The sequence below is a fragment of the Rhipicephalus microplus genome, chromosome 5 (genome assembly GCF_043290135.1).
Source record: "Rhipicephalus microplus isolate Deutch F79 chromosome 5, USDA_Rmic, whole genome shotgun sequence".
Lineage (NCBI taxonomy): Eukaryota > Metazoa > Arthropoda > Arachnida > Ixodida > Ixodidae > Rhipicephalus > Rhipicephalus microplus.
The window spans coordinates 99,274,080-99,301,298 of NC_134704.1; the positions used below are offsets into that span (position 1 = coordinate 99,274,080).

General features: G+C 47.9%; 1 protein-coding gene across 4 annotated transcripts in view; it reads right to left on the reverse strand.

The window, feature by feature from the left end:
• The window catches only part of LOC142817880 (uncharacterized), a 259,330-nt gene that overhangs the window by 104,868 nt on the left and 127,243 nt on the right, over positions 1 to 27,219 (reverse strand). For all 4 annotated transcript variants that reach the window (XM_075895812.1, XM_075895811.1, XM_075895813.1 and 1 more), the window contains 3 exons: positions 19,960 to 20,031; positions 15,320 to 15,391; positions 4,820 to 4,891 (listed from right to left, as the gene is read on the reverse strand). In XM_075895812.1, the coding sequence (XP_075751927.1) occupies positions 4,820 to 4,891; positions 15,320 to 15,391; positions 19,960 to 20,031 (216 nt within the window). The remainder of the gene's footprint in view (positions 1 to 4,819; positions 4,892 to 15,319; positions 15,392 to 19,959; positions 20,032 to 27,219) is intronic.

The window sequence follows — 27,219 nt, forward strand, 5'->3', positions numbered from 1 at the left end:
GATCTCTCAGAATGTTCCCGTTGCTCCCCACCAGCAGCCTGTGGCCACGCCTGTTCTCAATGCGTCGGCTATAAAGCCCGTAGCCACGCCCGTTACGTATGCCCGGGTCGTTCGCAGGCCCCACCAGTAGCATTTTCCACCCCATGCCTTCACGCGCTCCACACTCCACCCCTCTTTCGACACCATGGGCTTCACCACGAGTCAGCGATTCTTGGCGCACTCCTGACCATCGCCCAATTTGCTACACCTACGGTACTTCAAGGCACGTTGCCCAGCATTGTTGCCGTCGCTGCCAACCATTCCACTATGGTACCCGGCCGATTACATATGACCCACAGCACATACACCCACCTGCTCCCTATCCCTCACTGTAGTATGGCTACACTGACCTTCCCAAGTTGCAGTCACCCCGGTCTCCATCTCAGACTCACTATCTCCGCTCCCCATCTCCTCGCAGGCGATGGCCTTCTCCAATGCGTCGCCAACCCGCACCCTCCACCTAAACGCCGCATTTCCAGAGGCAAGATCTGCGCCGTCATCGAAATGTCAAAGTCCTCGCACCTGACCTGCTAACGTCGTCACCATATATGTCGATGGTGTTTCTACGTATGCCCTCGTCAACACCGGTGCCGCTATTTCTGGAATAGCCACTTAGCTTCGTCGCCCCTTACGCAAATTGACCATGCCCCTCTCTGGACTATCGCTCTGCACGGCTAGCACACAGTCACTTCGACCTCTTGGTGTCTTCACTGCCCATATATTCATTCAAGGCTCTATGTACGTCATAGAGTTTATCATCCTTTCAGTGTGCTCACATGATGTCATCTTCGGGTGGGACTTTCTCTCACCTCATAGTACCATCATCAACTTCGCACGTGCTGAAGTTCAATTTTTGCCCCTGTTTTACGAACCATTGCATGAAGCTCTTGATCGGCCGCTTAAACTCGTAGTGGGTGAAGACACCGACATTCCGCTGGCCTCTGTTGCCGTTGTCTCTGTTTGCTGCGATGACCTTAACGATGCCACTGTGTTTTTTGCACCTTCTGATATTTTCATGAGCCGCAGAGTGATTCCCCTGCCTTTCGTACACTTGATGTCACTGCTTACAGAAGAAATATTTTCGTCCACAGCCCTCTTTCCACACCGCTTACAATACTTGTCGAGGAATGTCTTGGTCGAGCGAAGTACCTTGAATCTTCTTTCTCCCTGACATGCCAGATGAATTGTGCGGTATTTACTTGACCGAACGTGTGCCCTTTCCCTTCTGGAAGTGACATCTCGAGTTCCATCGCTGATATCTAAGTGCAAAAGAACGCGCCGAACTTCTTAGCCTCCTTCATTCATTCGACGTTTTTCATTTGACGTTTTTCAGCCGCCATTAGGTCACACTTCAGAAGTGCGCCACTTCATTGACACAGGTTCGCACCAGCCTTTGCGTCGCGTCTAAGACCATACCACGTCTCTGCTGCAGAACGTCCCGTCATCAATGACCAGGTCGAAAGGATGCTATGTTGTGGCGTTATTGACCCATCACAGAGTCCTTGGGCATCTGCTGTCGTTCTAATTCGAAAGAAGGACGGATGCATTCGCTTTCGCGTTGACTACCGTCGAATAAATAGGGTGGCACGGAAAGACGTCTATCCACTACCACGTATCAACAACGCCTTTGACAGCCTCCAAGGAACCGAATTTTTCTGTTCCTTAGATTTACGTTCTGGCTACTGGCAGGTTCCCATGACAAAAGCTGATCGCCAGAAAACTGCGTTCATTACATCAGATGACCTGTACGATTTTAAAGTAATGCCTTTTGGGTTGCCTGATTCTCCTGCCAAAACACAGTGCATGGACTCAAGTGGTCTGTGTGTACATGCTAACTCGACGACATTGTTGTTTACTTTCCCTATTTTTTACCAATCTGCATCGTCTTCAACTGGTAACGACGTGTTTAACCACCGGGCTGCAACCGAACCTCAAAAAGCTCCGCTTCGCTGCGCGAGAGCTGTCCATTTTGAGGCACATCGTGCCCAAGCATGGTGTTCCACTCAACCCTGCAAAACTTCATGCAGTCGCAGAGTTCTCTATATGTGCTCCGCTCAAGTAACTGCACCGTTTCGTCGCACTATGCTCTTATTTCCGGCACTTCGTTTAAAATTTCGCTTCGATCATGTCAACACTGATCAATCTCCTACGCGGCAACGCAGCCCTTTTCTCCTGGTCTCATAAAATACGACGTCGTATTTGCCACGCTCCATAGTCTCGTTACCTCTCTTCCCAATCTTCGGCATTTCAACCCAACAGCGGCAACGGAAGTTCACACAGACATTAGCGGGGTTGATCTAGGTGTTTTCCTCGCCTAACGTAAGCCGGGATACTTCGAATGCGTCGTCGCTTATGTGAGTGGCACGCTAACTAAAGCTGAGGCCAATCCAGCATCACTGAAAAGGTGTGCTTAGCTCCTGTGTGGGCGCTTCGCAAGTTTCTTCCTTATTTCTATGGTTGCTCTTTCGATCTGGTAGCGAACCACCATGCCCTTTCTTGGCTCGCCACATTGAAAGACACTTCTGGCCACCTAACTCGCTGGAGCATGCGAATCCAGTAGTATGACATCGGCATCATCTATCGCAGTGAACGCAAGCACTCTGATGAACCAATGACACCAGCTCCGTCGCATCTCTCGACCTTGACTCCGTTGTCAGCGAACAACACCAAGATTCGTCAGTCGCTTGTTTTTTTACTGTCTCTCAGGATCGCCCACCACTGTGGCATTGCGATCTCTCTGACGTCAAGCTGCTTTTTTCGCCATTCGGGATCGGCTTTTACACCGACGCAACTACTCCCCTGAAAGGTCAAATGTGGCTCGTGGTTGTCCCCCGCAGCTTGCGATCACAAATATGCGCCTCCTTCAACGACCATCCGTAATGTGGCCATGCCGCAGTTTTCAAGGCATACGAACATATTCACCGTCACTCCTACTGGCACTGAATCTATTTTTTTTTCAAAAATTTGTTACTTGCTGCCCTGACAGTCAGCGTTGTACATCGCCGCCTTACGACTCAGATGGTGTGCTTCAGCAATTCCGGGCCTTGCTAAACCTTTCGATTGGGTCGGAACTAATCTCTGTGGCCCACTACCGACAACATCAGATGGCAATCGGTGGATCATAGTCGCTGTGGACACTTAAACACAATACGCTGAAACCATCGCCCTTCCAAGTTGCCACTGCGTGGGACGTAGCGTCGTCTTTTGTCCTCCGTCGCTTCATATTTCGACATGGTGCACATCGAGAACTACCCAGTGGACGAGATCGAGCCTTTCTATCAGAAGTCGTCGCAGCTCTGCTTTCCGAATGTCACGTTGCTCATCGTGAAACCACGGCATATGACCCACAGTTGAAAGGGCTCACAGAGTGATTTTACCACCCCTTTTAGTAGTTGGTATGTACAGACTTGCCTAACAAGCAACTTTCTTGAACGCATTGAAAGAGCCTCGCTCTTTACATTGTCATGGGCTGGGCATGCCCATAGCTTGGATGATGATGAAGTGCTGAGCGCAATGCGCTTGGAATGCTGCAGCGTTGTACTTACTCGCAAATATATCCTGTGCATATACTTTCTTCCCCTAACATCTTTGGTAAAAGGTGCGAGGTTGGACTCGCTGTATAGCCCCAGGAGTTGGGTCTTCGCAGTGGTTGGTGTTGCTGCTGCCACGATGAATCAGCAACCAACCTAGTGTGGACAACATGCGTCGGGCCCGCAGCCGATGGTTGTAATACAGCACCGTGATCTTCGTCCATCTAACGGCACAAGTGACATAGACGTCCGACACTGGCTAGTTCCCGTAACTTCACGTCACAGCTGCCTTTTGACCTTTTTTACCTACTGTTTTTGGTTATGACCAACCTTTCTCTATGGACGCCAAGCGCCAGTCTGACATTCACTCATCGACGGCCTATGCTACTGATGCTTTGGCCCGTGCTGACATCGCCCGCCAAATCTCCCGGGACCCTTCATGTGCCTCGCAGGTTTCTCAAAGGTATGTTTAAGATCACCAGCACCGCGACGTGCAGTACTCTCCGGGGTCACTGGTCTTGATTGTTATGCTGGCCCTAACCGCGTCATACGAAAGGTCACTAGAATAACCTATGAGATTGCTTCAACCCATCACACGTCAGGAGCGGCTTCAGTTTCAACCAATATAGTGCATTTCTCGAGACTTAAACTATACTACTCATGCCCCGAGGATTGATCGCACCGTGACCGTGCTCCTGCCTCCAGCGGTGATGTCCCAGGCTGGGAAGATAGTCAACAGTTATGAACTTGAACTGCAGCAGCGTTGTGTGCAACTGCTCGCAAACATACTAAGGCTACACACTTTCTTCCCCGTAACAATGTGTTTCTTTGGTTCTTTAAGGCACATTACGTAAATGCAACTTCCATTACTGGGAAAACTAAACTGGGTGTATGTGTGACACTGAAATAATGATACAGGTCGCAAAAGTGTTTACTGCGAGGTGTCATGCCCACAGTGGCATTCAATTGCAGCAACTGCGTACGAAACGCGATTGCCAAAGTTTATAACAACTATCAGCAAAACCATAAAGCAGTGCCTGTCTCCGTAACCTGGAGAATGCAAATCAATTTCATGTTATGAATGCAAGCGTTCAATCAATTTCATTTTACAACGTCATGACTTTCACATTAATTATCACGTGAGTGAGAGTGGGGGTAAAGACACGTAAGGTAACATACAACAAATATTAGCAGTAATGCGTTTGAGTCTGCAACCAAAAAAAAACAACTTTTATTGAAACTTGACTCACAAGTGTCGCAGGTTCTTGCTGCTCACGAAGGTGTCAGCCGCAATTTGTCGAATCCGGTTATCTCGGAGATACCTGGAAAAAAGTGACCAAAAGAAAGAGAGAGCGAAAGTGACCTCTAACTTTGAGATGGAAGCATGAAGCTGCAAAATCTTTGTATAAGAAGTGCACCACTACTATCAATTTAAACTAATTCTAAACATTCCAAAAATTGCATCTTTTCAGGCACATTTATTTTTTACGAAATTCAATATTCACTAACAACTCTACTGATGTTCCTTCGAGAAAATTAATAAACTACGAACGCTACAAATTGTACTCCAAGAGCTCTTTGTCTTTTTTATTTACACTCACGTAAACTTAACTAACGTTCGATCACTTCATTACGGCAGTTTTTAAACTGGTGAATACTATAAGCATCGCCGAACACGTGAAGGAGGAAGCCTGGAGCCCTGCAAGCTGTAATAATTAGAAAATTTTCCGATATTTTAAAGCAATGTCGTTGACGGTCGCTTCTCCTGCTTGACGAGATCTACGAGGCCTTCGTCTTAATGATGTTCCTTTGATAAAAATAATAAACTACCAAACCTAAAAAATGTACTCAAAGAGCACTGTGCGTTTTTTGGGGGGGAGGGTGAAGGGGTATGTACGCTTCTTTAAAAAACACTGATGTTCGATCATTCCACTACTGAAGTTTTAAAACCGGAAAATACTATAAACATCTCCGAAAAAGACACGTGAAGGAGTAAGCCTGGAGTATCGCAACTTAAAATATAGAGAACATTTTCCCATTATTTCAAGGCATGCCGTCGACGGTAGCTTTTGGTGCTCAAGATGGTCTCCGACGCCTTCTCCTTCTCAAAAAAAAAAACAACAACAAGAATAGCCTTATCTTGTGCAACATGCTTCCAATCTTGCTCGGAGCCATCAAGCAATAGCAGTAAAACTTTTGCAACAAACTAAGCCTGCAAGCTCCAAGAAACAAGGCAAAGGGTTGGTGGAAACCTTGTATATACTGGACGTCATTCTGCCTACGTCCCAAGTAATTCAGCTGTCTCGTCTGCAGACGAGTAATCCTTTGGTCCTTCCTGGAACGAGGCGCAAAACTAAGTTGATAGGAGATGGGCTGTCAGGCTAAGACGCCGGCATGATAAAGAAATGTCCATGTGTATTGAAATGAGAATTTTACTCATTTTATGTCTCTCGTTTTTATTTGCGGCTGCGCATCACGGTAAACTAGAATGTAAGCCGGAAAGCTGGAGTGTTGTAAAGATTGAAGGAAGACGGATCGCCAAGTATCGCCATAGTTACTAGTTGCGAGGAAAGGTCAATCGACGCAGCCTTCAGCGAGAAATCTCGCGGCAAGCCCCTCTTAGATTAGGCCAACAGAGGCCCAAAAAAGCGTTCTGCATCACGTCATGCCTCATAGTATTAAAACATCATCACATGCACCATTTTTTTCACCATTGTTCAGTTTTTAGTGTTCCAAGGCTCTTGGTTTCACATTCTTAGGAAGCTAATAAGTATCGGCCCTTGTTTTTTTTTTTCTTTGTCGAGACACAAACATATTAGGTGGACTTGCTGGTAACGCTTTTCAACCAGTTGATAACACTACTCTCAAAGCACTCGATGTTTCACGTGAGTCGACTTTATACGCTGAATGAAAACTTCTGTGAACCACTGCTGAGTAAATCTCTAACTTGAGTGATACGAAGGCAGGAGTTAATCGACTGGAGAAGTACTTTCGCTGACTGTTTCTCTCTTTTTAGTAGTAATTGTTGGTGGAACAACGCACGTCTTATTCGAAGGTCGCAGGTTCGGTCCCTCCCCACGGCAAAGTATCTTTTCGCCCACCTTTCGTTCCTTACATTTACAACACAATTACTTTTAATACCATCCCCTGTACTTTCCTTGGCATGATTGTATGTTAGGATTCATTTATTATATTATTGTGTCTGACACAGAGAACGAGTCCTTAAATGAACACTTTTTCTTTCTTCAGTCTTTCTCCTTTAGTGCGTTTTGTGGTTGTTGTTTTCATTGCGTACCAGCAAGCTAAATATCTGAGCGATAAAAAAAAATGTGTGCAGCGTGATAGGTGGAGTAACTAGAGTGCGGCATTACGTGCGGCATAGACGAACGCTTTCGCTTCGTTCTACTGACTGCACGGACAAAACGTTCACTTGCCATGCCTTTCACTTTTTCCTTCTCTCCTCTCTTCTTTCTATCACCTTTACTTCCCCTCCTCCATCCTTAAAGGGCTGAGCCGTGCCCCTGTGACGGAAGGCAGATAATAGCGCCACTTTTATCTCTTCCTGTTTCATTAACCTCTTTCTCTCCTTTCGCCGTTCGCTGTTTCTCCTCTCTGCATCCCACTTCCCCGTCCGCTCGTACTTCACTCTCGACCGTTAGCTAGCTGGCCGCCTGTAAAGAACATCCGGAAATGTGTGCTCGAGGAGACGCAGCTGAGCTGCCGACGAGAACAGACGCGTTTCGACAGCTCCATGAAAATCAGCTGATAGAATCAGCTTGCGCGACCCCTCCCTCCCCCCCCCCCCCCTCCAACGTTCCTGCACTGTCTGCACCCTAGCTCAACGCAACGACGCCCAGCTGTCCGGCCCCACCGGCTAAGAACAGACCTGCGGGACGCCCTGGACGAGGCCATGGGGTCGCCCCATGCTATCTTCTTCCGGACACCATTGACGACCTGGACTAACCACCTTGGCGCCGTTCGCTTCAACGTTGTGCGTGGGACGCTGGCCAGGACAGTTCCGGCGTCTCACTCGTTGCATCTGGCGGCGGCAACGCTCCCGCGTTATTCATGTGAACCAGTATCGAAGGCTGCAGCGGAGCTCATGACGCAGCCATCACAACTAGCCTCCGCTCCAAAACGCAGTGCGAAACGCGTGGCTGACTGACAAATGGAAACAGATGATTTGTCTGCTTCGGCCCCACCGGAAACCAAGCGGCAATGTCCCTCTCCGGCAGCTGTTGCTTCGCCTGGCACCGAGTCTAAGTACAAGGTCGTCGTAAAACCACGTGAGTGATTCGACGTATCAAAATTCTCAGATCGCCTCCTTCAGTCAGCCTTCGACGCCTGTCTCAAAACCACCGCGTTTCAAGTTTTCTCTATTCACCATCCCACCAACAGCGTATCCTTATTAGTGCGTTCTCTAATGGATGTTGACCAGCTCACCCAACTGCGAACTCTGCCAGTCACAGCTGATTGTATCGTGCAAATGAAAGCGTACTTAAGTTCCGGCTCGGACCAGCGTGGGTATGTGGTCTCTGGGGTTGACCCAGGGAAATCACCGGAGGGCCTTGTTGCTTCTTTGACCTGCTCCACTCACAAGATCGTAACACCTCGTTATATGGGCCATGGACGCACATGCCTGCTCACTCTCCAAGGGCCTCGAACGCCATCAAGCCACATTAAGTATTATGGATGCATCCTGCAATTTCATCCGTACAAGCCCGGTGTGGCACACTGCTATCTGTGTTTTCATACCGGTTACATGCGAGATTCTTGTCCCCAACCGGCAGACACTTTCATGGAGTCCGCCGAGACGTGCACGTACAAATGCGGGCTCTGCCAAACGGACGATCATGATACAATGTCCAAAGATTGTCCAGTTAAACACAAGGCTCTCAAAGCCCATCACCGACGCAAGCGCAGCCAGCTTTCAGAGACACAAGAAGAAAAGGATGCCGACATTCCGACTAGCAATCGGTTTGAACTCTTGTCCCCCTCCGAAGAGGACACACCAGCATTGGTAGAACCTGACAATGTTCGCTATGCAGCCCCCACGTACACCGACGCCATCAAGCGGGCAAAAAACGCGTTCAGCAGGCTGTGAACACGCCTAGACTGAGTTATACGCCGACAGACGATCTGGCGAAGCTTGAACAACAGATAGCGCAGCTCCAAGTGGAAGTCAAGCGCCTCGCTCAATGCAGGACCTATCTCGCTCGACCCGCTGGACCAACTGCTATGCGCGGTACAGACGTGCCGTATGCTGCTTCTGTGCCTGAATCATCCTCCGCAAGCACGTCAGCTCCAGTCAAGATGACTCCGGTAGAGCTCCTCCACTTTGTTGCCCGGCAACTCCAAGAGCTTTCAAAGGTGTTGCTCGCGAACCTTCCACCACAATGACCGCTCCTTCGAAAGCGACGCACCACCACTGTGTCCTGCAGTGGAACTGCCAGGGTCTTCCAAATAAAGTTGGTGAGCTTCGCTATCGCCTTGCGCTGCGGAAGCTCCCCGCTTGATGCCTGCTTCTACAAGAAGCGAATTCACTTCCACACATCTCTGGATTCACTGCGTATGTTTCCGCAACCATCCCTGATCCACGCTGTACCAATGCGTTAGGACCTCCAGGCAAGGCTGCGGTGTATGTTGTGACTACATATCCTCAAATGTAAGTTCCCCTGCTGCTGTGGTGTAACCAATGGCAAAAAGTGGTAGCTGTGCTCGTTAGATTTCCGCGTACTGACGTGATTGTGGTCTCAATTTACGTGCGTCCGTATAGTGGCAGCGCTCCTCGATTGCGTTTAGGGGGCTGGCTCACTTGCGTCAAACCTACCCGGGGTGCCGAGTGCTAGTTGCGGGAGACTTTAATGCACCTCATCAATTGTGGAGCTACCCTTCTTCCAGTTCTAGAGGCAACATCGTGATAGACACATTTACAGACGCGCACTTTGTCCTTCTGAATGCCCCGGCCACTTCTACACGTCGATGGGATCATCCCTGTGCCCCACCCTATGCGCCGGATCTCTCGTGGTGTTTGGGCATGTGTGACGTTTCGTGGGACCTAGAACCAGACTGCTGGGGAAGTGATCACCATCCGTTGATAATCGGTTTGGCCGCATGTAACCAGCGCCGCCTCCGACGTCGATGCCGTACAACCAACTGGGACTTATTCCGCAAGGAACTCAACGTCTCGATTGCTGATAATCGTCTGATCTATTGAAGGTGTTAACCAGAGCTGTACAAGCCACCACGCAGTCAAGCTGAGTAGAGGAGAACAGACCACATCCAAGTTTACATCTTCTGCGTGTGTGGGCAGCTCGTCGTCGTGCAGAGCCAGCCTTACATCGAGATCGGGCAGCCGCTGAGCTTCGTGATAACCTCAACAGATTTACCGCTGCAGCGCGTCGCTGCGAGAAGCGTCTCGCCCGGGAACGGTGGATGGACTGGTGTGTGTCACTCGGTCCATCGTCCTCAACCACCTCAATATGGCGAACGTTCTGTTCCGGGGCATGGAATTAGGCACCTGTACGCCGGACCCAGCGGTCAGTGCGTGTCTTTCTGGACACACGCCAAGCCAGTTCGCTCCAGAAATAATTAAGGCTTTTCGCCCAGCCTACAACCTGGCCCCACCCCGATTTGACTGTCCGTGTAATCTGCCTGCTGAGGTTGGCGCAACTCCCAGTCTGTCAGACATCGAAGGCATGCAAGTGCCGTACATGATGGTGGCACTCCAGGCAGCAATTGACCAGGCAAAAGTATGCAAGGCACCAGGACCAGCTGGGATCTCCTATGAAATGTTAAAAAACTGGGATAGCCCTGCACTGCAGTGGCTGCTGGACACGCTTAACGCCATCTGGACGACCGGATAGCTGCCTTAATCATGGAAGCATGCCGAAGTTGCGCCGATACCAAAGCCTGGAAAGCACTCGAGAAACCTCTCTAATTTTCGGCTGATTGTTCTAACGTGTACGTTGTGAAAGCTTCTTGAACACATGTTGGCTTCGCACATCTCCTGGTGGCTGTGAAAGCACGCCTGTTACCATCCGGCCTAGATATGCTTTCGACTGCATCTGGGCACGGATGATGGCCTAGATCATTTGACGTCCATGGTGCTTGTGGGAAAAATATTAAAGCAGCATTCGAACGCTTCTCGCCACGAACGTTCTTAAGGCCTACGACAACGTCAGCCACTGTTCAATCATTTGCATAATGCAATGGCTTCGACTTCCGCCTCACGTCTGCGACTCTGTGGTGTATTTTCTGGCACACCGTACCTTCTGCATCCGAGTAGGCAAAGAATGAACCGGACACTTTGCAATGAAGCTGGGTGTACCACAGGGCTCGGTGCTCGCCCCGATACTCTTCAATCTTGCCCTGTTGCCCCTCGCGTGGCAACTAGCACGCATTCCAGGTGCCTTCTTCCTTTTGTATGCGGATGATTTGACTGTGTGGACACTAAATCAAGACCTGCAACGCCAGCAGAGGCACTCCAAAATGCTCTGGACAAGGCGTCGGACTGGTGTGCGTGCATAGAACTGACACTATTTGCTACGAAGACTGCATTCATGTCTATCACCTACAGACGAGGTCACCATCGCCACCTGCAGACGCCAATTTGTTTGAGCCTAATTGCCACACCCTCAGTCGTGTATCCACAATCCGTGTGCTCGGGGTCGAACTGGGCGCACCTAGCTCTGCGAATGCGTGGGTTCGTTCTGCTCATCGGAAGAGTGCTAATACCCTCCATCTCATTCGTCGCATCTCTCAAAAGACCGGAGGTGCCTGTTCTCGAATGGCCCGTATTTTGGTGTGATCAATCCTACAACCTCGGCTCGTTTATCAAGCTCAGTTTCAATGACTGACATTCAGAGACTGGGACGTGCTCGAAACCGCCAACCGAGATTCCATGACGGCGATTACGTGCCCTTCTCGTATCGCGACCCTCCAGGCGGAAGTGCAGCTCGACACCATCGACGAAATTGTGCACCCGCGTTGAGTCCTTCACTACCTAAAGAGTCAAGATGTTCCAGCAGCTCTAGCTAACCACTATAATTCAATGCTGCCACAGCCTGACGCACCTTTGGCAGAATTTTCACCATGGCTCAAGGCACAGGCCATTGATAACCAAGCACTGACCCACCTGCGACAATCCTTCGGACAAGTGGCAAAGGAGGGCGTCGTCACTACCACCGACAACTCACTAGCGGTATGGGTAGACGCATCTATTGATAACTGCGTTCTACATGCCAGTCTTGTATGCCCCACGCTACCTGAAATTGAACATATCTGCTCTTACGTAACAGAGGCATCGTTCCGATCCGTATTAACGGAGCTCACTGCGATAGGCGACGGGTTAACAGTAATGCTATCCAAAATGGATTCTTTGTCACACGATAAATTGCCTGTATATACGGACTCCAAGCAGGCAGTTCGAGAGTGGCGAAGAGCGACCAGCTCCCTCGATATAGCCTCTGATATACACCGACTGATTCACTCGTGTGCCTGTCCTGTCCGCGTATTGTGGACCCGCCGGTCTACACCGGCTCACTTGGAAGCAGATGCCGCTTGCCATCCAGCGGCTGTCTAACACCCGCTGCCTCTACTTCGTTTGGACCCGAAGGACAGCTTGCTCGTGCACAAAGAAACCCTCCAGTGCTCCACGCTTGCACTCATTCCTCCGCGTGGATCAGACCATCCCGGTGGCTTGACTCGCCGAGAGGAGGTTGCTGCGCTCAGCAGGATTCGTGTGGGCGCCGCCTTGACTCCTGCAATCCGGGCTACATGAACACCCGGTGCACAGCATCTGCCAACGACATGCTCATTCTGAGTGGCCCCGGCCACAGAGGCAACGCTTGATCACCTATTGGGAACCTTCACCAGGCTCGCTCTCGCGACCTACGCGGCCTTCACCACCACCCCGGCCAACCACCTGACTTGACGCGCTGGACGCATGGTCCACTGCATCGACCACTCCTGGCCTTTTTACAGGAAACAGAACTTTTTCTTTTAAATGCGAAGCATTTTTTACTGAACTTCGGCGACCTTGAGCGTATCTATCTATCTATCTATCTATCTATCTATCTATCTATCTATCTATCTATCTATCTATCTATCTATCTATCTATCTATCTATCTATCTATCTATCTATCATCAATCTAGCCGCCTACGACTTTTAGCTCTCCTGGCCGTTTTGATAACGGTATCGATACCAAACTTGGTATGGCATAACATGACTGAATGCAGAACATATTCGACTAGTCATAACATGAAAATCATGACATATGTGTCGTTAATGTCAAGATTTACATATTATAGTCCTATAGCTCTTGCGGTCGTTTCTTTCACATGGCATGTTGCAAAACTGGTATAGTATGACATGATTGCAAGGCGAACACAAGTGACAGACCATAACATAAAAATCACCATATGCGTGTCATGTAACAACATGACTACGTGTCACGCTCATAATGCGCTCGCGGCCGTTTTGCTAGCTTCGCTTATATCAAATTTGGTATTACGGGACGTGAATGGATGACGAAGGTATGATACTGGTGCAAACATGATCAAGATGAGATGCGTGTCATGTAACAACATAACTACATGCTACGCTCATGATGCGCTCGTGGTCATTTCGCTAGCTTCACATGTATCAAATTTGGTATTACGTGACGCCAATGGATGACAAAAGTATGTGACTAACGCAAACATAATAATTATGAGATGCGTGTCTTGTGAGAACGTGACTACATGCCAAGGTTGAGGCGCCAATACATTTTGACATGACGCGGTGCGCATGCTCGCCGGCGTTGCCACTCCAGGCGCCGGTCCTGCCATATACTCGCAGGTGCGTGCCACGCTGTGTTGCTTTAACGCATGTGCGTTTCAGCGCGTGCGGCGTCCCTCCGTCACGAAAAGAGGGAGACGCAGTGTTGTGTGGGTAACGCATCGGCATAGAGTAATGTTACTCAACGGCATCGGCGCGAAATGCAGCATGTCGCATTTCGCACCAGTTGCCGTCGGGCCGCGCCGACGGACGCTGGTCGCGCCTGGCATTACACTATAGAGTGCTCGCGTTTTGCAAACGTAGCGCCACTGTGCCTAGCGTGCGCACGCGTGAACGCTACAGTGGAATATATCGGACCCTTCATGATGTGCTCGAGGGCGGTTTGCTAGCTCCACATATACTGAATTTGGTGTTACGTGACGTGAATAGATGACGAAGGTAAACTAGACATCAAAACATGATTATCAAGACACCGAAGTCATGTACGGCATCATCTACTTCCACCCCGTAACTTTGTGCTGATTTTAACATGACATATCAAAATTTCTCATTCATGCTTCGCATATCATCGATTCCCACTGTAAGTGGGATCTGCCAATTTTTTATTCAACCGGTGCCCTAGGGCGTACTGGCACAAATAAAAAAAAGTGTGCTTGAGACGCCGCTTTGAAACGCCAACGACAAGCCGAGAACGCTGTTTGTTTTGGTCACTTCATTGCATTTTTAAAAAGCTAGCTACTGGAGCTGAAAACGCATACCGCGTTTCTCGCGACAGAAAAAAACCACGCGTCTGCACGGGTCAAGGAAAATAAAAACATTATTCTTCTAAGGCTGGGCTCTGACATGAGAAACACCGTTATGAGCGCCATGCATGCAATGCATTCGCATTTCCTCACGATTCCTTTTGGGAAGCTGGGGGCATTTTGTTTCACTAATAAGTAGAATGATCGCTGGCAATTTCGTCTCACCCCTTTTACTTAGATGCTGCACTCTCTCGGAATTGCATGTTTAAACCGGAAACAACTATCTTTAATTGAAAGCCTATTACGCACTGTGAAATCTAAGCATCAATTGAGCAGGTTTTATGCTCTTGAAGGAATTCGGGTACGGCTGTGTGCACCGAATAATGAAGTATACTATCAGCGAACCATATCTTCGCTTTCGCAGCACACTTAAAACGTTTCATTCGTTGATTGAGATAAGTGTAGGGCACTGCTTTCAAATTCAAATGCCGCTATGGGATGTTTCTGTATCTTTATAACTTTTAAAAATTAAGGAAGAAACGCTAGCACTCTAGAGCTAAGTGGTCCTAAATGTTTCGCCATTATAGCCCATTTCCTGAATACTCACTATAATAGCCAGCTCCCGTTTAGATTTTAGTAGTCGTACACTTGACGACATTATTAAAAAAAGTAAATGGCCACGTGGTAGGGAAACATATTGGTAATTACCGTAAGTTTCCCTAATGAACTAAAAGCACAACTAACTTGCTCACCTTTCAGTTAAAATTGAAAATTTGCGCTTAGATTACTCAACTTTCTGATGCACAGTGAGTTTCAATAGATAAGATATTTGAAGCTTTCACCAAAGACAAATTCGGGCCCTACTACTATTCCCAATAATCGGCATTAATAATAATGGGCATATAGGTTCATGAGAACAAAATAACACTACCCGCACTGCTTACTTCATACATATTTGAACATGAGCCGCAAACAGGCTGTTCAGTCTATGTTCCTCTGAAGATTTTCTTCTTTCGCCATGCAATAGACTTTTTTTGTAATATTTATTATTGAAGTGCACCTAGTTTAGAGGATTTCTTGGTGTTTACGGTGTCAACTTAAACAGAATATAAAAACTAACACTATATATTTTAATATGTATGTCACTAAAGCAGAACCGACTTGTTCGTTTACAAAATATTCATACATTCTTGTTTTCGAACCACATTTGATCAAAGTGACTCACACATTTTTCAGCATGGGAAGGTTCCCAAAGACGTCTTCATCCAAGTTGATGACCTCAGATGAAGACAGCACACTGCAAGTAAATGCGACTATGTTGAATCAAGAGATGACACATAGAAAATTGGTGCATTATTCTTAACTTTCTTAATTCGAAAGCGAATATCAGTAGAGTACTCACGGACTGAAACTAGACATGAAGTTTTCTGGTGCAGTGACTGATATGCGCAATAGCTGGAAATAACCACGCCATGTAGCAAAGAATACGGTCGCTAAATGAAATGTTGGCTCTAATCTACCTGTTCAAGTCAAAATTACGGCGGTACAATTACAACTGGTGACAGTAGAAACTAAAGTGTCTGTGTTACTCTGCCCTTAATATTCCCGTTTTGATACGGCAGTACTGTATGTAGCCTCACACGACGAACCAAATTAAATTAAACCCGATATTTGTAAAAAAAAAACGAAAACGTAAGATCACTACACATGCTCAATTTGAGTTTATGATTACCAGTGTGTTATGTATGGCTGATAGGGAGCGTATCAGGTCATCCCCTGGAACAGTCTATTAGCCCTGTGAACGAACACTGGCATCACTGCAGCCGTCACGGCAAGGACACTACCTCTCCGCCGCCGCTTCTGTTGTCTTTCGGCGGCCGCCGCGTACTCGCTCTTTATCGACACATTGGTGATTACTTCGCAATTTCGTGGAGTAAATCTCTCAATATACAAAGTGAAAGGTTTCATAACTAGTGAAAGTAATCGAAGCTGCAAAAGGCTTTCATCACTTAGCTTAAGATCGCCAGACTCCCGTTTGAACAGAAGATTTACTGTGAAATTTTTTGTTTTTGTTACGTACACCCAGAAATAGGAAAATATGCCAAGTGGTTGTAACGTGGTTACTACTAGGCATACACTCTGAGATGAGAACATACACTTTCCAAAGTATCAGAAGTTAAATTAGGATGCTTTCAATTCATTCAATACATTCTGCTTCACCGTGCAAGTTGTGCCTGCGTTTGCTAGTAATCTAAATGCATTGGCGCAATTGCGCTTTCTCAAGCGGAAGACCTTACATGAATCTGCTTGTCATAAGCATGAACTTGACATATTCGGAAAATAAACGATAATGTACCGAAGCACGTGCAATCATTTTGGAAGTGTTGGTATATGTCCGTTTACTTCACATTACGTGTTTCTTCTCAACGGTCGCCAAACATTGTGTAGTCGTATATCCTGATTTGCGTTTAATACTGGGGTGATCCACCACCACGTCCCAAACAGCATTGTAAACTTCATGTGGGAGGATTGCGCTGATAGCAACAATTCCAACACAAACGCCAGAAAGTCGAAATGAACTCTTTCGATGGCACAGTCAGTGACGTGGCCCAAGTAATAATTGAACCAGCTTCGCTTCAATAAGGTGACGACTAGTCTCTTACGTCATGTCCACGCACAGGTAATCAACTGCTAGGAAAATTCAATTACGAGGTGGCTATCTAAACTGATAGTTACGAGTGAGATAACAACGTTGCTACGATTCTGCACGAAGACAGAATCTAACGGCAATAGAAATTTCTGCACATAACCAAAATAAATTTTGTGAAATGAAAGTTTAAAACTATCGCGAGAGAAACTTGAAACTAAACAACATGTTGAGTCAGCAAGTACACGAGAAAAACAGATAAAACAGCGGCGATGGTATTCTACGGCGAGCGCATTCGAGATACTTTGCAAGACTCGATAATGCTCGTGAGCGCGGAGCTTGTCACAACAGCGAGAGCACTGTTCTTGATACGTTGATTCCTCTGTTACAAATAACTCTGTTGGAGGAGAAACCCTCAAATTTCCTATACGATTCACCCATGAACAGCTCAACCTCATAATGTAAAAATTGTGCCTTGCGTCTTAAAAGCACATGATTATGTGCCAATGAGTTCGGTGTATCTAAGCAAGTGTGTTCCTGCTTTTCACAACTATCGCTATCACAACTATCGCTTTTCACAACTATCGCTTTTCACAACTATCTGTTGTCGGGGTTGGCAAGGTGACGAGACCTCTTCACCCATTTCCCACTGCCTACGGCCACGCGCATGATTGTACAGAAGCAAAAATAGACATTTGTTCTTTTATGAGCCGCATTACCGACTCTGTTTTTGTTATTAATCTGGAGCTTGAGACGAGCAAAAGTGAACGAGAGCAGCGGAACAGCGCACGAATCGAGCGCGTCATTATGTAGGTGCGCGGCGGTGGGCATCGATGTGCCAGTTTTATTTGTGACGTCACACAGGCTTGCCACCAGGAGGCACCACTTCAACTTCTTAGGGCTAATAGTCGGTTACAGATGAAGAATAAATGGAAGCTGCTCTCACAGGCCTCACTGTCGCTAGTAGGAACAACTTGCATAATTATTTTCCTTAATTGCAGTCGGTTATTTACGTTACGTCAGGCAGATTTTACGCATTAAGACATATCACTTGCCTGTACAGACTCCTTTGCTAGTGTTTGGTCGCACAAGCTTACTTCTTGGCCTATCGCATAAAAAAAATGCCGCCATATCCACGAAGTGAATGATGATGAGTGGGCGAAAGGTAAACCTGGTAAACCATGAATCCTCCGTACATTTTGCCCACTCGATTTTATTGCAACGCTCCCCCTAGCGTACGTCGCCGCACTATATCGAACGATGACACGCGCCATATGTGGCATCATTCCTATTTTATAACACCTCGCATCTTTCATAATCAACTACACGTACCGCCGTCTAGTTTATAACATCTTGCATCTTTTGGGCGGACGGACGGACGGACGGATGGATGGATGGACGGACGGACGGACGGACGGACGGACGGACGGACGGACGGACGGACGGACGGATGGATGAATGGATGGATGGATGGATGGATGGATGGATGGATGGATGGATGGATGGATGGATGGATGGATGGATGGATGGATGGATGGATGGATGGATGGATGGATGGATGGATGGACGGATGGACGGATGGATATGGCTGTAACCTTTAGATCGGGCGGTGGCTAGCGTAATACTTAATGCCGTCAGCTACAAGTACCGCCATCTAGTGAACACTGCAAGAACTGAACGAGAGGTGGCTACATACAGGGGACGCACAGCCCACGCCTTAAGGAGCTTCGCTCCTAAAATTCCAACTTCATTGCTCCCCTTAAGATATCGTTTCAACAAGGAACGCGATTTTTAATTTACGCAGTGTTTACATTACCAGCGAAAATGTACTTATGGTTGGAACGGGAATCGCCAGTCATTGCTCTCTCAGACAGATGCATAACAGGTATGCTGCAGTACTGGAGGTGGAGCGGGTATTTTTAAAAAACGATATTCTTTCTGGGATACTTGCTCCTGTATTCAGAAACGCTGCTTCACTTGAACTGGACTTGCCACTGCTTTCAATGCAGCACAAACTCGCTTCGAACGCGCTGTCTTTAGGCGGTGCCAAGGCCACAAACCCACCGACGCGTTCCAAGCGCGCTGCATCGAAGTCGGACTCAAGTCAAGTTGAAGTCAAGAAGCGTTTCTCAATACGTGGCTTAGATGCTAAAATTTCAGTCTGTCTACACCTGTGTCTGTTGGTCCACTGTTCTATTTCTCATCCCAAAACGGCTCAAGTTCAACATCTGCAGTTCCCACCAATACTTCTCTGGTCTCTGTCTTCATACTTATGCGTATTATTGATTGAAAAGCAAATGTTGCACATATATGAGGCAGAACATCAACTCGCAATGGACTATACTGTGGCGTGTTTCATCATACTATAAAAGGCATACGTAAATATTTCTAAACACCGTAGCACTTACTACGCTGCGCTGACAGTAATATGCGATGACGAAAAAGCAGGTGGAAAAGTATCGTCGTTCAACGACTCTGCAGTGAAACTTGCAGATACGGGGCCCATGATTTTTTCTTAGCTTTAACTGACTATAGCTACAATCTTAATAAATGCAACTCTAAGACAAAAACTGCTAAAAATATAGGTAGCTAGTTTGCTCCGTTCTCTCATTCAGCCAGGAATGTACCTAGCAATTCACAAAGCATGTTGCTTCAGTTCTTAGAATGTTTGACATGTTTGCAATAATTTACCACTGGCCGTTTAACTGTGCAGCTACTAAACTACAATAAACAATTGTATCGGACCAGTTGGTAAGGATTCATCTTGCTAGGAAGCGCAGCCACTATTACACAGAACACACAACACAAGCGCTTGTTTTGTGTGTTCTGTGTAATAGTGGCTGCGCTTCCTAGCAAGATCGATACTAAACTACCACCAACGTCCTACCAGCTGAGCGCGCGAATCGCTTTATTACTTAGCCTCAAAGACATGCCTATCGTGCCGAGAATTCTACCAATGATGGCTGAGCATCAAGTGACACGATATATATGTGTCGTATGAACTATTCCTCACTGTACGACTCAAAATAATAACTATCTCAACATTTTCCACCATTAACCGTTGGTCTGTGTCATGTGTATTCGTGGTAAGATATCACCCAGAGTTCACGCGGCACTCTATATGCTATTTGCAAACGAGGTTGCATATTCAGCCGTAACGTTCATGAACACGCTGATGAACATTACGCTCGTGTGGAAGTGGGCTGCCCAGTACTTACAGTATGGTTAGTTGAGGCATCAGCGGGAAGTCACTCTTCTGTAGCTTGGAGAAATGGTTCCCAGAGATGTCCCTGGGAAAAGAAGGCAGGATGGAACAAATAGCTCTTTTACTACCGCTCACTCTATTCATTGCTTTGTCTTCATTATCTGAAAGCTCAATTTAACGTGAAGAAACCACCATATGATTACGAGAGATGCCGTAGTGGAAGGCTCCGGAAATTCCGGTCACCTAGGGCTCTTTGACGTGCACCCTATTCTGAGCACACGGGCCTAGAGCAATTTCGCCTCGAATGCAGCCGCTGCCGGCGGGATTCGATCCCGCGACCGGCGGGTCAGCAGCCGAGTGCCTTAGCCTCTAGGCCAGTGCGGCGGGTCTATTTAAAACCTAATGAAACAGTGAAGAGAGCAGTGCATGGATTGCTAAAAGAATAATACTAATCATAGTACCAATAATAAAAAACTTTTTAATGCTGTAAGTTCAGATAGAAAGGAAAAAAATAAAAACGTGAAGCAAGTGTAGCAGCATTGTAGGTAGTTCAGCTTTTATATGCGCATATTTAAGCGAAATGAGTTATGAAATATCACTGAACTCAGTTCGTAGGTGTCTGCATTCTAAAAGAAACAGGGCATGCAAACACGCACACACGATGGAAGTCCGGACAACACGAGCACCTGCTAATGACTCCAGAAGCACACAAAAGGCGGGAGATATAGAAGTCATCAACGTTACTAGAATATTTTCAGTTGTAAAACTGGCCGGCGCTGCCCGGAACCGCCACCGATCTTTCTCTCTGTGGCGCTGCAGTCGCAATCGGCTCGGTTGCCGGGGCGCTCGCAGGCGGTTTCGCTTATGCGCCACAGCAGCCGGCGCATTCGGTGTCCCGGTCTCCGGCGTTTCTTGTTCGCGCGGTCATTTTCAGAAGTGCTGAATGAGCGATGCCGTTCGAGTGGCACATTTAGTGATTTTCCAGCGACTGTATTTTATTGCTGTGGGCCTCTGCATGTGAGGCTGAGGCCGACAATGCCGACCTGCTTCGTTCCCGGGTGTACCAGTGGCTACAGCAGCAACAAGAACAACACGGACAGGCACTTCTTCTCGGCTCCCAAAGATGCGACGCTTCGCTCGCTTTGGAAGAAGGCCATCCCGCGTGCGGATAAGGAGCTTTCACCGGATAAGGAGCTTTTTTTTTTTTTGGTGACGCGCATGCATTTCTATTCCAGATTCCTTCAGCGAGAGCGTGCCTTGAATGTGCAGGTCAAGTCGGCGCGCAAACGCGCTAAGCTGCTGTAAGCACGCTGCCAAAGTTGTAGAGTTTGTTGTAAATGAAAAAAAACCTTGCATACATGTATCTATTCATTACTTTTTTTCTGTCAACATGATTTCGTATTTTGTAGCCATATTCACCGTAAGCAAAAAAGATGTGGAGTTGATTTGTAAATAAAAATGCTTGCATGTATCTATTCATTACTTACTTTGTTTCTCTTAACGTGCTTTGGTATATTGTAGCAATATTCACCTCAAGCAAAAAAGGTGTGGAGTTGATTGTATATTTAAAAAAAAAACGTTGCATATATTTTTCTACTTTGTGTCTGCCGTAAAGTGTGCACTGTGAAAACCAATAAATTGCTGAAAAGAACATTATGCTTATTGACATGTAAGCTGGTTCAATTTCTTTCAATTCTTTCAATTAAATTTCAATTCTTTGAATAATTCTTTCAATTAAAGCTATTTCGCCTTTTGCAGAAATGTCGCTTCTTGGTGGCGTTTGGTAAAGCTAACTGTTGTCAGGGCAAGACATGGAAAAGGTACTATTCCAAAGAGGACGTCGAGACAATTGGGAAGTTTCGTCTTCGAGTGGCCATAATTACTAGAGCCACTAAATGACGTAGCTCCAATGGTGACCTTGCTTCTTTGGCTGGAAACAAAATGAGCGGTTTCGTGATTTTTTATAAAATTCGGAAGAGACAATCAAAATAAGTTTTAACGGAGGCTTATTCCGTGCTACCAGCTTGCGGCAGACCGTTCACGCTCGTGGTTGACTGCCGGCGAGCAGCCGACGCAAGCGCGCGCAAACTACGATGCGCTTCGGCTGACCTGTTGTAGAAAGCAATGCAATGAGCCGTAACGGACGGCTTTTCAGCCCAACATTAAGCGATCCTGAGCAGCTGCTGGAAAGTACTTTGGCCTAGATGTAGTCTGGACGTGGACAACTTGACGGGTAGCGGGTAATCTTTGCGCTATCGTGCGCTAACGTCATGAGAAGGCCGAAGTGGCGTTGGGAGAAGCGCCGTTGCACGCGATGAGCAGCGGCCCGGTAGAGCAAAATGCGGCGGTCCCGCCCTCTCGCGGCACGCCGAGAAACGGAGACGCCGGCGGCGCACGGCGCATGGGGAGAGTTTTACAACTGAAGCTATCTAGTAACGTTGAGAAGTCATGAAAGCCCGTGTGCGCACTTCCATGCGATATAGGAGAAGCCATCAATCTAGCACGTGGCGCTCTACATGACAGATAACTGTCACGGCATTTTATTTTATATTTATTCAAATTGATCGAACGTTGCCTCATGCATGCACTACAGCTCTTATCAATGTGACAAAGCTCAAGTATTCAGGCGCGTCGATTCATTTTTCTTCCGGCGCAAAACTGCACCTTCTTCGAATCTTGACGTGCACTTAAACTCATGAGAGTTCTCAGTAGGCTTCTCCAGTTTTAAGTATGTGTTTCCAAAATAGACGCAAGAAGTGCGAAGCCTTTCTTTACGTACTGCAAGCACTTTTTCCGTCTATCTATCTATCTATCTATCTATCTATCTATCTATCTATCTATCTATCTATCTATCTATCTATCTATCCGCCTACATCCTGGTGCTCTTATGTAACCCCCTTAACTTGGAGAGTACACCAAACCAGTGTCACTATGACGGGGGGGGGGGGGGGGTAAGATGCGTTTACGAATTCGACGCGCTAGTCACGACATGAGTAATGCCTCGATTTCGTCGCGTACGTCACCACACTTCCAAAAAAAAAAGCTGGCACATACTCAGGAACAGATAGTCCTAACCTGTGCGCGTGGCCAGACATGGGAATGGCTCGCTGCATGCAAGCTCACGCCCCGCCAGACCTAAAGTTTTTTTATACCCATACCATGCTCAGGGTCGGGTATGCGCCACATGGTAGGCCGGTATAGGCCACAGTTAATAGATTTTATGTCGACCCAGGAACGGCGAGAACAGAAATGGTAACTTTAACGATTGACCGTTAAAAAATCATAGCATATCTACGAGGTGATTATTGACGAGTTGGACGAAGCTCTTCATAGGGAGGTTAATCGCCCTAATCGATCATCAAACTATGGGCGTGAGAAACGCTGTGTGCGGTATACAAATATACTTTTATTGTGATTGATGAAGAAGGACGGATTGTGGCGTTTCTTGAATACCACGAATGGACTGACGGACCGACAGGGGGAAGAAAGGAAGGACGCGTGCACGCACGTACAGCCGCTTGCATGGATGGTTGGAAAGACATACGGACGAATGAACCAACGTACGTATGGACAGATGCACGGACGCACTCGTTGACGGATGGATGGACGGTCGGATGGACGATGAATGGACGGATGGACGCACCTTGATAATTGGCCAATGACTGTTGAAGCTGTTCTGGCATTATGTCGAAAAGGAATATTGCAGGTGAAGGCGACCAAAGAGCTGCTGAAGTTTTTGGCGGCGAAGCCCCTCAAAGGGCCCCTAAACCACCTCTAATATTTTCCCAAACATTTCAAGTAAACGAGCTCATCGCGTGCAGAATGCCGTCGCGATCAACGATGCCACACGCCACAGCGCTACAGGTAGCGGGTGCGCCACAATTTCGAAAAAACGATTGCTTCTTCTTTCCGGTCCCCGCCTTTCCCGCCACTTGCATGTGTGACATCACCAGTGATACTCGATGACGTTACCACTTTCGATGCTTGCGATTGGCGGAACGACAACCGACGACTTCCGGTCACTCTGCAAACAGCTGTTCGTGCGCACCTTGCTGTTCTTGGTCGTGTTGCCGCTTCCGAATCAACATAGGCGGCCCGTAACGCAACGAAGGGTTCATACCGGCACGATTCGTAGGAGCACGGGCCGGCATGGCAGCAACAGCGGTTAGTCAATGATCAGTGCACCCAGATTTGACCCACACAATAGACGGCGAGCTCTGTCGTCGGAGTGGGGGATCGCGGCAACCGGAAGTAGACGCTGTCTATAACAGTGCGTCGGCGGTGCCGTGTGCCACGCAGGATGAGGAGGGGCACTTAGCTGACTCAGTGAGGAGGGGCCAAGCGGTTTTGGAAGAGGGTAGCGTAGGAAAGAGGAAGAGAAGCGATCGTCGCGTTTCGATAATCAAACGCGTGTAACTCCTCGGATACCCGTCCCACCACTTGAGATTTAAACCCACCCCACGTCCTTATCGCCTGCGATACGTAAAATACTAACTGTTCATCCCTTACCACGTAACATGCACTCCCAGCATGACAAGGGCCGGTGCGAATCCCACGTACGATACCTCAGCCGTATGCTCGAAGACATCCCGGAATCGCATACGTTTTACACGGACACAACCCGAACTCGGTAGTGTTAGTTGGCACCAATTCCCTGCAGGACTCGGCTGCAATGCGTGGGACACATGGCGCTCACGGCGAAATTCTTGCAGTTTCTCTAGTGATACAATACGCTATCCGTGTTTAAAGTGAGGTCTACATATTGACAGACTCGCAACAGGCATGTCGGGCCTTTCTATCAGGGAATGGCATCCCAAAAACAGCCCACCAAATTCTCAGTCAAATTCCACTGAGTCAAACAGTACTTTTCTCATCTACTTACTCTAGACTCCTGGTCATGCCTCTCTGCCGGGCAATGGACGCGCACATGCTATTGCCCGCGAAATTTTCCTCTGGGTGGCCCGGCAAGACGAGGCGACCATTTCGGAGTGGGGGGATCATCTTCTCCCTTACAAAAGCATTCTTCGTCACCACAGGAAAGTTCATCGCACTCGGAGCGCCCCACCGCCATCTTTCTCACGAGAAGAGGCAGTAGCGTTACGCCAGCTACAGACTAAAACATTTCCAATTTAGTATCACTTGATAAATTCTACCCGCAGTGCTATGCAGACCGTTGCCCCGGCTGTGGAAACTCGCCCACGACCTTCAATGTCTCGATAGAGTGCACTGCGAACATCTTTCCTTCCTTATCTGCTTTACTTCACCCTTTACGTAACGAGGAGCTGTGGGATGATGCACTCCGCGATGGACCTCCCGAGGTCCTCCGAGCTCTAATACAGCGGGCCCGGCTCGTCACTGGAGTCGTCCTAGGGACCCCGAACTAAGGGTTCCTGCCACGCCCTCCTTCTCCATGCTTTTGTGAATAAAGACGTTTCTCCCTCTCTCTCCGCTATTGCGGCACCATTTAATTAGAAAAAATCTCACGACTACACGTTCGTTGTAAACTCAAGTAAAACTTCTTCACCTAAACTAAACGCTGGGAAATTTAGGGGCCCTTCAAGGCGTGGTTCTGCATCTCTTGTATGTAGTAGTCCTTCGAATGTGCGCTAGATGGCGGTACTTGTATATGATGAATATATGATGAGAAGATACGAGATGGTTCTACTTGGAGTGTTCACTAGATGAATGGACAGACTGACAGGCAGACAGACAGACAGACAGACAGACAGACAGACAGACAGACAGACAGACAGACAGATGGACAGATTGACCAACAGACATACTGACGGACAGATGGACGTTCAGACAGATGGAGAGACGGATGGACGAACAGCCAGCCAGATGAACAGACGGAAGGACATACACACGGCGGACGGATGGACGCAGCGAGCGGATGATTCAGGGTTGGCCGATAAAACACTTCGAAGCTTCGCCCAACTCATCATCATTACTCCGTGGATATGCTGCGATTTTTCAAGGGCGAAACACTTCTTAGCCCAGCCTTCTCCTGCATGTAGCGTAAGAGAAAGGAGAGACGAGAAAAAAAGGAGCCCCAGTATAATAGACTGTGCTGTCTGATAGAAGTACATACAAACTGCAATTGAGGGAAGATATTTTATATGGCGCTGTACCGCTACTCTCCCATAAGCTGCTGCGCGGGTTGTGCTTGGGTGTGTGAGGAAGAAGTGTATCCCTCAGTCTCCTCGCTAGTTGCCGTACGTGGCGGATCGTTGGTGGGACATGGACGAAACAGGGCGGGGGGCGCGTTAAAGACGCTCACACTCGGCTTCCTCGGCTCGCGTCTCGTCGGTGTTACCCAGGCGCCGGCTGCATTCTTGAACGCGATCGGATGCATGGACGCATGCACGGATGGATGGATGGACGGTTGAACGTATGTATGGATGGACACAGAGACAGGCGGATGGACGGACAGAGAGACAGGCAGAGGGACATATGGACGGATGGAGAGATGCACAGACAGACAGACAGGCAGGCAGGCAGGCAGACAGACAGACAGATAGACAGACAGACAGACAGACAGACAGACAGACAGACAGACAGACGAACGAACGAACGAACGCACGGATGTATGGACGGTTGAACGCACCAATGGTCACACGGCGCATGGATAGGCGCACGGACAGACCGCTTCGGCGCATGGCATGAACGCTTCGCCCCAGTGATCATCATACGCTCCGCGGATATGCTGTAATTTAAGAAAAACGACCTAGACAAGTGGCTGGGATAGTCATGTCGCGTTCCCGCACCAGCCTGGTGAACCCTTACTTGCTGGGTGATTGTGCACGTGCTATGTGATGTGCTACCTTTCTGTCCATTTCCGCTTTCTGTCCCTTTCCTCTCATTCCATTCCTTTCCTCTCTATTTTGTAGGGTAGGGTAGAAAATGGTTATTCTGGACTGGTTGACCTCCCTACCTTTCCTTCTCCACCATTCTCTTTCTCCGCCTATCCATTGTCGTCATCGCGCCTTACATTTCAAAAATGGTGACGTTAGTACCACGGGCAATTAGTGGGTATATGACTATTGCGTGGATAGTTTCGCCATTATTTGAGTGCGGTGGTTGAATCGCTGGTGGTAGAGAAAGATGAAGGCTCGCTGCTCGTTCAGACGTGTTCTGCTGTTTGCCGTGCTGTTACTCTTTCTAATTTCATTATTGTGCGAATAGTTTTCTGCTGACCATGTATATCTTGCAGCCGGGTATTGCACTTTTGCTGTTTTTATGCGGCTCGTGAGAGACGGCTGTTACACCAGCA